Source organism: Mycteria americana, chromosome 6 (genome assembly GCF_035582795.1).
Source record: "Mycteria americana isolate JAX WOST 10 ecotype Jacksonville Zoo and Gardens chromosome 6, USCA_MyAme_1.0, whole genome shotgun sequence".
Lineage (NCBI taxonomy): Eukaryota > Metazoa > Chordata > Aves > Ciconiiformes > Ciconiidae > Mycteria > Mycteria americana.
In genome coordinates, this window is record NC_134370.1 from 4564598 (window position 1) to 4575802 (window position 11205).

Genomic DNA, 11205 nt, shown 5'->3' on the forward strand with positions numbered 1-11205 from the left:
CCTGGGCTGGTCAGGGGGCCGAGGCCCAGCTCCGTGCGGCAGGCAGCGAGCTGGGCGGTTTGGGCCGGGCCGGCTGCTGGGCGCCCTTCACCCGAGCCTGGGGCCTGCCTCAGGCCTGCGAAATGGCGTGAGGTAGCTGGGTATTTTGTGTAGATTGTGAAGGACTGGGCGAGGAGTTGCAGGACACGCACACATGGAGCGGTGCAGGAGCTGGCTGAGCAGCGGTGCCGTTCGTCACTCCTACTTGTTGGATTTTTCAGTTTGGGCGCTCCATTAGGGGATGTTTTACACTTACTAAGCCCCCAGGATTCTTCTGTCCTCCTTTTTGCTTCGCAAAGGAAAAAAAGTTGCGGCTCTAATTTTGCAAATGGCGTCCCCTTGACGACGCCCTGCGACGCCCCGAGCTTCCCGGGGGGCCGCTGGCTTCGCTCCCCGCACGGGTCATCCAGCAGCAGGGTGGCATGTCTGCACCCCCGTTGCCTGCTTCTAATGCCAGAATTGTTACTGGTTTGAAAATAAATTTCAGCATGTAGTATTAAGATACTTGCAAAAAGCCTTGTGAAAGCAAAACGCATTTGTGAACTTTCAAATTCGTCGCTAATGAAGAGCATAAATCCTTTTTTAAAAGGTTGCGCTGATTTTAGGTGGTCCATATGGATTGCAGTGATGAAAATCCTCTCATTGGGAGCTTTGCCGTTTCGTAGAAACAAAACTATAAAACTCTTGCATTTTTGAGGCCTCGCCCTCACGCAGCCGCGCTCCCGCCCCCAACGGGCAGCGAGCAGGAGTCCTCCGAGCGCCGGAGCGGCGGCCGCGGGCCCTCTCGCCGCTGCGCTCTATGGTGCCGCGGTGCTTCCGGGCCGCGCGGGCCGGGCATGGCGGTGGCGGGGGAGCGGCCCGGGCGCCCCGCGGGGCCGGGGCCGGGGCCGGGGCTCGGGGAGGAGCCATTCAGCCCCTCGGTGCTGGGCACCAGAGAGCAGTGAGTGGCGGCACCGCTGCCGCGGGCGGGCGGGCGGGGGCGGTGGGCCGCGGCGTGGCGAGCCCGGGGCGGTGGCGCAGGCGGGGTTCTTCCCGGCAGCTCCCCGGTGGTGCTGCCCGGAGAGAAGGGGCCCGTGCTGTGCCCCAGATACTCTCGTCTGTTAGTCCTCAGCCTTCCCTCTCTGGGCATGTCCAGCTCGGTGCCTGGCGGACAGCGTGTTCCCGAGCAGTTTGTCAGTCCAGATGATGCAGAGGACATGAAGTGGCACTGCTGCATACATACAGCCTTCCCGCCCTTTCTTCCCCTCGCTCTTTAATCTAAATCTTTTCCAGTGTTAATTGCAATATCCTGTCCTTTCCGCCCGCCTCTAGCTGGGATGCTGCCTATGAAAGAGAACTGCAAACTTTTCAAGACATTGGAGATGCTGGTGAAATTTGGTAAATAAAATAACTCTACCAGAGTGTTTCTGTCATTTCGTTGTTAAAGCAGACATTGCAAAAACACGGCCAGCAATTTGGTGGGTTGCTAAATGGTTCTGGATGTTGGCAAAATGATGGGGAATTTTAATCTTGAAGGTAACAGTTCTTCTCTTACCCAATGTTGCAATGCAAATTTCTAAGTTGCACTTGGAGAACTGTCATTACACAGAAAGTGAGCTGGCAGTTATGGTGCCTGCTACTAATAAATGTTCATTTTATCCTTGAGCTCAGGTTTAACTAGGCAAGTCGACAGCGCTGTCTTCTTTTTTAATATATGGAGGGCTTCACCTCCCAGACTTGGTGTTACTGTGAGTTTTAAGGTCACGTGGTTCATTTTAACTTCAACAAAGCAAACATGGAATATGAGCTATGTCAGTTGTTACTCAAGTGCTTCAATAAGAGGCACTTTGCAAAAGCTGGAGAGAGGGAGTGATGAAATAAATAAATTTGCTGTGCCTTTTGTATGTCTTTGCTATCTTGATGAGCTGAACTCTTGTTTTTAATAGGTTTGGAGAAGAAAGCATGGTTCGCATAATCAGATGGTTGGAAAAACAAAAGGTTCCCCTTGACAGCTCTGTGCTTGACATTGGAACTGGAAACGGTGTTTTACTGATTGAATTGGTTGGTATATTGCAAAGTTTGTGCTTTTGATACAGAATCAATGCTCTGAACGGAGTAGTTTAAATACAGTTCTCACAAGTGCCAGTAGTAATCATGGAAAGCTGTAACTTATGTGAAAGACAAAAAGCAAGCAACCTAAATTAAAACTTAGTGGTTTTTTTCCCATCAACAGAACACTGGCTACTGTGCATCAGGTTTTATATTTTCATTCGGTTTAAGAGCGTAAGTGAAATTAAGTCAGTGCTGTTGATATGCCTTAAAGAACATCCTCTCACAAAGACAAGGCATAATTGTAAGTGACTGCCAGGCAGCCTGTGGGACTTAGGTATGTAACTCCTTGAACCAGCGGTGCTGTTCGGGGGTTTTAAAAGTGCAGACCTAGCAACAGAATATGTGTGTTGTTCTACCAAATAGAAATATCTACTTTTTTGCTAGACATGCTCAAACTTCTAATTTCTTGCTGCTGCCCAGATGGTCAGTACTTCAGATTTCAAAATTTACAGTATTTCTTTAAATCAGTCAGCCTGAATGTCCCTTATTTTAACTTTACCTTCCTGTTTTCCTATATTTAAAAATGCCTGCCTTCCCATTGTCGTGTAAAACACCCACAGGTAAGGAAATTGAGTAATTCAGCAGGTACTCTCATGTGCAAAATCAGACCCTTTCTCCATGCTCAGTTCTGATAATAATACTCATTATCAATGTAAAAAGTAATTAAAACCAAGGGGTTTATGTAAATTAGTTAAAAAGTTGTTAACACCTCTTTTCTAGGAGTATCCATCCCTTACCAGATGTGTTCTGAAGTGGTACAATGTTCTTGTTATATAGTGATACAAGATGTTCAGGAGCTGTGGTATTTTTTTCCCGGTTTTGATTGAATACAGGAGAGTTGTTAAAGAAGAGCTGTCATACTGTTGCAGTTCCTGTTGTTCTACGTTCTCCATTGGCTCCATTAGTCACTGTAGAAATTGAGAGGGCTGGAAGTCAAAGTCAGATTTATAATGGAATTTTTTTAACATGGACTTTGATTTTAGAAGAGTTAAAAGCCTTTATGGGCACTGGCTGCTACACTGCAGCACAGGAGAAGTCATATCATCAAAAGTAGAAATTGCTCATCTCATTAAGATTAATTCTGAAGCCTAATGATGATTGTTAAATGCAATGCTAGCTAGCTCCATCATTGTTGAAACATCCATCAGAAAAATCTTATTTATAAGACTTCAATTTTATACTGGCACCGCTTACAAATCTGAAATTGATTTTCATTCTGTAACAGGAAAACAGCAGCCTGTTAGCTTTTAAAAACTATTAAACTGCCATAAGAGCACCCTCCCCCCTTACATTAAGCACCTCAAAGTACTGTGGTTGCTTCAACAGGAAATTTTCAGTCCAGTTCCCATTTGAAAAATGACTTCAAAAATTACATTGTTTATTGTTTCTAAATAATTTAGGATCTTACTTGCTTACTTGATGTGAAAGAAATTTTTTTCTGTTAGCTGCTAGGCTTTGAAAATCAAGTTAGGATTCTTTTGGCAAGCACGTCAGCTGCCGTAGAACAGTTCTGCCACTGGAGTTGGACTTGATAATGTGATAGAAATGGCAATACTGAAAACGGCAGTCAGACTTCAGCCATGTAAGACATTAGTAACACTTCTGTAAAAGGTAGCTGCTGGGGGTATGTATCGGACCATCACCAGAACAGGAAGAGGTGCCGCAGAGTACAGTTCATTGGGGAATACTGGACCCCGGCATGCCATAAGCAGTAAAGAATAGAAAGTGGGAGTATAGTAAGAAAATTACTCTTAAATGAAGCTAGGTGTAAGTGAGACATTGTCAGTTCCAGCAGGCAATATTGCACAAAAAGGAGGCAGAATAGCCATCTGAAAAGCAGGTAATAAATAAAGTGAAAACAAGAAAGGCTGCTGTATCCTGTGTAAGCTGGCCCCACTACCCAGCTGGAAGGCAAACCACCCAGCATGCTGCTAAATGTCTTCTACATGCACTCTGCAGGGATCTGCCCATCTGTAAGCTCCAAGAGAAATGCCGCTGGAGGCTTCCTCTCTTCTTTCTGCTCGCTTTGAGGATCTCAGATACATAAGTGGGACCCCTTGCTGTTTTTATATGTGCAGTAGACCATGGTCCTACCCCTGCTAACTTCAGGAATCTGGTAGGCTGCATTGATGACCTAATTCTTTTGCCTTCCAAAAATTCCCGCTCTTCTAAGGAAATGTTGCTGCCACACGGAGCTCTGACCTTCTCTTTTTGTTCTGAGTATTGTGGGAGCCGGCAGTATTGAAAAATTTCTCTGAAGTGAAGGGTATTCACCACCCAAGTGTGGGTGTCTACCTGGCAGCACCAGAAACCCCAACATGATGCAGTGCTGATAGCAGTGCAAACTACTTTCTGCTATTTCATCTGCTTTTTCAAGAAGCAGCAGCAGAGTGCTTGTAAATACCACCTTCAGGACAGGACTCCGGTTGCAGGATGCAGCGCAGTCACGTTTGGCACTTGAGTGAATTATCCCTTCCTGGCCATACGTAGTCAGGCCATACAGGTTTAGCAGCATTTAATGTTGTTTATCCTTAAACTTTCCTTCTCTGCCCTGGAGACTATAGGAGTGAATGGGAACTCCCTGAAGTGACTCAAGCTCTTCCTTTCCAAACAGAGGAGCTGTTGTGGGAACTACTCTTCCACCCCCAAGTCTTCAGCACAGGCATCTCAGGAAGCTTGGTTTGCTCTGGGGAGGAACGTGGGCAGAAGCCTGAGCAATATGCTGTTCTTCATCAAATGCAAACAACATGGTCTTTGTGTTTAGCTGAAATTAGTCCTCAATTAAGAACAGCTGGCTAGTACTGAGCTCACATGGGCTGAAGGGCTGCTGGAAGGAGGAAGGACCGTTTTAAAAAAATCCTCATTGTAGTTTTCCTCGCTGTTGAGGTGTCAGCCTTTGGAACAAGTAGATATGCAGCTGATTGCTTAATGCTAGTTAAAGTCCCTCTATTGTTCAAAACCAAAACAAACCCAAGCCTCCTCCCTCTCTCTGCTGTTACTGCCTGCAGCTGGCCATAAGATCATAGAGCTCTTCCTGTTAGGTTTGGGTCTGGCCAGACCAACTGACACACGTGATAATCGGATCTGGTTGCTTCAGCTTCTGCCTCAGAGTGCAAATGTGTCACTGCCCCTCCCATGTGCCCAACTCCAGCTGATGCAAGGTGCCCACCTGCTTTGCAAAAGGGTTGCTAAGATCTCGCTGCCCGAGTTTGCTGAAAGGGTTATCGTTATCTGCTCCAAAGTTAGCTTAACAGAAGGTCTCTGTCTGCTCTTTTATGTGGTGCATAACTGGCCTGAAAATTCCTGATACAAAGACCTTGTAGCATGCAAATAATTGCATTCAAATAGACATTAGCATGAATAATTAGAAAAATGTAAGGTTTTGCAGTGGATTTCTGTACTAATAAAATGTATGACATATTTTGGCTCTTGGATTATAAACCAAATAATTGCTCAATCTGAAATGTTAGGTAAGCATCAGAGAGGTTTTCTTATTTTGAAGCATCTGGCATTGGCACATGTTCTCATCACTGAAAATTCCTGGTTTCTAGGTTACTTTTGGTGCAGATAAGAGAGCCTGCTCCCCTTCAGGGTGTTACTTTTCACAGTTCTGCTTGGTTTTCCACTTGTTGACATAAACCAGCTTTCAGTCAACAGTTCTTTTGATGAGGTATTAGGCAGAATGGAGTGATTTTTAGTTAATTCCCTCAGCTCTTGTAATGGTAACAGGAATAAAAATGAGTAAAAGGGTTTTTTTTTCTGTCATTAAGAGGAGGAGAGATGAGATGGATTATAGATAGGGAACGCACTTGTTGGATAAAAAATTTGCTAGCACACTGATTAAGATTCTCTGCTTCTGTCTAGGCAAAGTCTGGCTACGTGAATCTCACTGGGATTGATTACTCTCCTTCTGCAATACAACTTTCAGAGAAAGTAAGAGAGAAAGAAGGGATGTCTAACATTAAATTAAAGGTAAGTTTTGAGAGAAAGTTTATTGAGGAAATAGAAAGCAATTGAACCCAAGATTAAATGACCTAATTGATATTCAGGTGTACTCAGTGTACTATATTAATGATGTCTTTTGACATTCATTTGTGAGAGAACTCTAACTAAATAAATCTGTATTTACAAGAAGATTTTTGGTCGTTTTTTTTTTTCCTGTTTGTAACAGTCATTAGGGCTAACAAGATTTCCCTGCTTCTAGCAGGGAGCAGAGTAGTAGTTCACCATTTGGCGAGTTGTGTATTTTAGCTACTACATTCTGAATTTCAGATTTGAGACAGAGGATTAAATCCTTAAGTGATAGAATCCCTACCAATAGCCGTGCAGCAGGAAGTTTGAGAGGCCCTGCTGGAGCAGGGGGTAGGACCAGATGACCTCCAGCGGTCCCTCCCAACCACAGCCATCCTGTGATTCTGTGACCGCCTTTCATTCTGAGCTCTCTCTCTGCTACGCTGTTTTATTCTCCAGCTCTGTACCTGTATGATGTCTCTGCTCTTGTACGTCAATTGTAATCTCTTTGTGGCCGGCACTGTCTAGTCTTCTGTATTTGTACAGTGCCTAGCACGCAGCACCTAGGAAACCAGGGATCAAAGTACAAATAATGATTTAAAGAATGAACTTCAAGTATGTTAGTTTGAGATAGGTATATACCCGGGCTTTACAGCAAATAGATCATCACATAATACGTAGAGAAAAAAGAAGCTGATGTGGCATTATAAGTGTGAAAAGCCTGTGAGTTACCCTTTCCTAAGCACACCTGTTGTCAGGTTTTTATTTTAAAGTATTGGTTTGCATTAAAGATTCAGGAGCTCCTGAGTAGAAGATTGTTTTCACAGTTGTAGACTTCTGGTTTAGGTAGAAGACTTCCTGGCTCCATCAGCTGAGCTGTCAGGATTTGAGATTTGTATTGACAAGGGGACTTTTGATGCCATAAGCCTTAATCCTGATAACGCGGCGGGAAAGAGGAAGCAGTACGTGAGATCTCTCTGCAGTGTATTGAAACCAGAGGGCTTTTTCCTCATAACGTCTTGCAACTGGACCAAGGAGGAGCTGTTGAACGAGTTCAGAGAAGGTAAGCAGTTGAACAGAACCATCTGCCAACTTACGGTTGTTCAAGGACGCGATGAGAAAATTTTAATGTCTGTGTTAGCATATTGACTTTCTCAGATCAGGATTAGACAAGGTAAAGCGACTAGTAAATGCGTCAGTCTATATTCCCTCTGTTTTCCTCAGGAATTACAGCTTCCACGTTTGCCAGTGCCAATGTGCCAAGGGAGGACAGGGTTTTTTGTTATACTTTGGAGGATGAGGATTTCAGTCTAGGTACACTGGGAAAGGAGGGGGACCTATACCCGGGTGATACTTTTTCTCTTTTGGTCCTTTATTACCAGATCCAGTTCACCCATCTGATTGCTTTGAAATTGGGGTAACATTGTTACCCGTATTTAAGGGAACTGGCAAGTCTGTGACTGTGACCTTTTATGTCACCTCCTCAGTGACCTTTCTGATCCACTGGAAAGGGTGTTTTTTACATGCCGGTTAGCTCTTGAATCTCATGCCTGAGGCTTGAAACTCAGTGTGGATTGAAAACAACCATCCCTTCTGGGGATCTAAAATTACTGGCAAGTTATCATCTTTTCTGCCATTAATTTGTGTGAGTCAGCCAGCTAAGATTTTTATTATCCATGGAAGGGTTTCAGCTGTATAAAGCAGCGGTTCAGTGTAACAATAGAGTCCTATAAACTTACAGAGTAACTGACTTGCAAGTTTTCCAGACAAATAAAGAATGGTTTGCAAAGGGTTATCCAAGAGGAGAATAAAATTACTTCCTTCTAATAAAAGCGTTTTAATTTCTGTCTGGCAGGATTTGAAATTCTGGAGGAGCTGCCAACACCCAAGTTTTGCTTTGGAGGAAGAATTGGAAACAGTGTCACAGCATTGGTTTTCCAAAGGAAAAAAGTGAGGCCATCCATCTTGGACAAATTAGATTAGTTGAGAAAAGTCTGAACTTTAAACCTGACAGAAAACCTCAGACACGTGTGTAAATAAATGCTCTTTGAGTACACAGTAAAATACTATGTATGGAACTCTAAGGGACTATAAAACATTGCCCTAGAAACATTTCAGCTTTGCACAACTTGCCTGTAAATTTTGTCCTTGCTACAGCCTCACTTGTTTTAGGGAAGCTGCAAGTTTGTAAGTGAAAGAGAAATAAGGCATTCTAAATACAGAGTCTAGTATAACTGAATGATATTTGTGTTTGGAACATAAAGATTATCTGGCATTTAATTTCTGTATTGGTAATCGGTGAGCAATAGAGGTAAAGGTATTCTACAAAGCAAAAATCTCATTTCTCTGTTGTGCGGTGTAATACGGAACAAGTTTTTGCCATGTAAGTGCTGGATCTTTTATTTTTTTCTTGGGTGAACGTGAATGTAGCTGTTAAGGAGGGAAATGGATATAAAAGCCGTAGCACTTGCAAAAAAGGACCAGTTAGTGCTTTAAGTTCAGGCTTTCAGAGGTTCTCAAACTCAGCATAGTTCTGTCTCCACTGCAATAGCTCAACTCTTTTCCCGCAGAGGGAGGCTACTGAGCGTTTTTGAAAATCTCACTTGCCTGACTGTGTGCATGCTTCGTCAGTTATTTCCACCGATGCCATAAATATATAAAGGTGTGATGTTACAGTCTCACTAGCAGGTGACATATGCTTCTTTCATTATTAATTTGCTATATAGTAATGTCTTAAGAGCCAACAGTGACCATATTTTTTCCAGTGAATTTCTCAGGACAGATTTTAGCTGCATAAATCCAGAAGAATTCAAAGCATAACTATCCATTCCTTTTTCCTTTTCTTTAATTTTTTTTTTAAACTTCTGTGTGTGATCCCTTTGCTTAATTTCTTTGCCTTTATTTCTTCTGTTGTTTTATATTTTCAGAATACTACTATTGCTTGAAAGGTAGGAAAATGAGATTTCTTTATGCCTTGACAAACACATTTGCATGTGACAATAAACTTGTTCTTTCAAACGTCAAGGAGGCCCTATTAGGCAATCAGGTTTTGTTTCACAGGCAAGGTCATGTTTGCTTATCAGAGAATTGCTTCTCCTAGTTTCCAGACTTCTCCTAGTTCCCAGGGTTCAGGAGATCTTTAAGAGTCAAGAAAGACTTCTAGTCTTTTCCCAGGATAGGAAATAAGGCATTATTTACACAGTGGCGAGTCCTCCCTCTGTGATCCATCTGGTGATGTCTTCAAGGTAGGAATCCTAAATTCTACATCTTTTTGCAAAATGGGATATACTGGTTCCATTGGAAGAATGGTCTATTGGCAGTGGTGAGAAGGTTTAGTCCCAGTGAATAGCTCTTTGTGTATTTGGTCAGGCTTGGGTTCCTAACTCAAGTGCCAAAACCACAGTCTTGTTATCATTTGGGTAACTATTGTAGTACGATGTACTGCACCTGCCCAGCAGGCTTCCAGCAGCCAACAGGAGTGCTATGAAAAGTAACTGGTAATTCAGACAGAGGATTTTTTTGATGGAGTAATACAAAGGATTCAAAGTACACTACTGATAACAACCTCAATAAAAAGACGATGACATTTTTGTAGCCAATTTGGCATCAGGTGGAATTAATACAAGGAAATTTTAATTGGCAAGTACTCTGGCAGGATGTGTTTAGGGCATCTGTTTTATTCCCATCTGTATTTTTGGCTAATGAAGGCATGATATGTATTTAATCATGGAATGAAAATAAATTCATGGCTGTCATGGATTTTCTTTTAATCAGTTAGGAGGAATTTAACCAGATTCACACTCCATAAGATGTGTAAGGTTCAGGGCAAGTATTGTTTTCTCCTCTTCATAGGATTGATTATTCTTAGATTTTGTTCTCTAGGTAATATTTTTATATCATTTCTAAAGCTAAAAATAAGCTTTCTAAAATGGTTACACAGAAATTTTAGCATCAGAAATCATGTAAGTGTGTCATGCAAGTTGTATGATCAACCACTTTCAATTAGTATTTTTAGCAAGACATTTGGAAGCAATGATAGTAATTCACTATTTTCTCTTGCTATCGTGTTGCTGTTTTTCAAATGTTCTGGACAACTATTGTATCTCTTTTTGTAATTATTTTTTCCCATATGAATAAATTTTCTACCGGGAAGGCTTCTTAGTGCTGGGGAAAGGCTGAGAACCAGTCTCCTCTTCCAGCCTACCTGATTATTTGCCCAAGGTCATGGATTGAGGGCTTCCACTTCAAGCATTTCCCTACCACTTCTGGGCTATATATAGCTCCACAGGCAGCAAGCCTTCAGAGATAGCATGGGGTTCCTCTGCTTTACCTGTGGCATTATGGGATCCAGTCATAAGGTGGAGATACACAAACTAACGTCACCCCTAAAATGTCATCCTGCTGCCTGAAGGTGTCACGAGCCTATTGTTAGGAGCCTTAAATGCTGGTTGTGTGAAGGAGTTTGGGACAGGAATGTGGTTTTTTCCCCATGGACAAGGGTCTGGCCTTTGTCCATAGGCAGTCACCTTCACGTCTCTGTGTTCTGGGGCAGAATTCACGTGCCTCTCTGCTTCTCAGGTCTATGTAAAAGTTTTCTAGTAACATGCTCAAGAAAGCTGAAAAGAAATAGCCTGCAGATAGGTGTCTTTACAGGGAGAAAGGGTGGGGAGTGGAAAAATGGATTGGCCCTCACAAATGGAAAGGTTTTGATTCCTAAATTTGTACTGGCCCCTCTTTAGTCTCAAACGAGCACGCAAGCTGTTGCTTGAACCTAATTTCTGCATCTGTTCTGTAGCTCGCATATTCTTTGACAGGCCCAAGCACTTTCAAGTATCACTGGAGAGTAGAAAAATGCTTGTAAAACATGTTTTAGGAGATTTATTTTATGGCAATAATAACCAAAGGCTTACTATTTAAAATCTGTTCTGTTGGAAACCTGGTATTTTTTGAATAATGGAGTCTAGGTAGCAGCTCTAATACTGACTTAAGCTATGGCTTTTTACTGATTAGTAGGATTTGGAAATGACATGTCAAAGAATGTCCTTGATTTGGGGCAGTTCATCT

At 42.7% G+C, this 11205-nt stretch overlaps 1 protein-coding gene across 1 annotated transcript; it reads left to right on the forward strand.

The window, feature by feature from the left end:
• The first annotated feature begins 827 nt into the window (after window positions 1-827).
• On the forward strand, window positions 828-8822 carry EEF1AKMT2 (EEF1A lysine methyltransferase 2). The gene is made up of 6 exons (XM_075504382.1): window positions 828-979; window positions 1351-1416; window positions 1965-2079; window positions 5995-6102; window positions 6988-7204; window positions 7997-8822. Exons 1-6 carry the CDS (start codon window positions 876-878, stop codon window positions 8122-8124), a joined length of 738 nt encoding a protein of 245 aa, XP_075360497.1. The 5' UTR covers window positions 828-875; the 3' UTR covers window positions 8125-8822.
• The last annotated feature ends 2383 nt before the right edge of the window (window positions 8823-11205 follow it).

Excerpts from the sequence above, each read along its gene's own strand:
- EEF1AKMT2 (XM_075504382.1), top strand. The coding sequence starts at position 876 with ATGGCGGTGGCGGGGGAGCGGCCCGGGCGCCCCGCGGGGCCGGGGCCG. Across the intron at positions 6,103-6,987 it reads TGTCTAACATTAAATTAAAG|GTAGAAGACTTCCTGGCTCC; the intron begins GTAAGTTTTGAG and ends CTTCTGGTTTAG. Across the intron at positions 7,205-7,996 it reads GTTGAACGAGTTCAGAGAAG|GATTTGAAATTCTGGAGGAG; the intron begins GTAAGCAGTTGA and ends TCTGTCTGGCAG.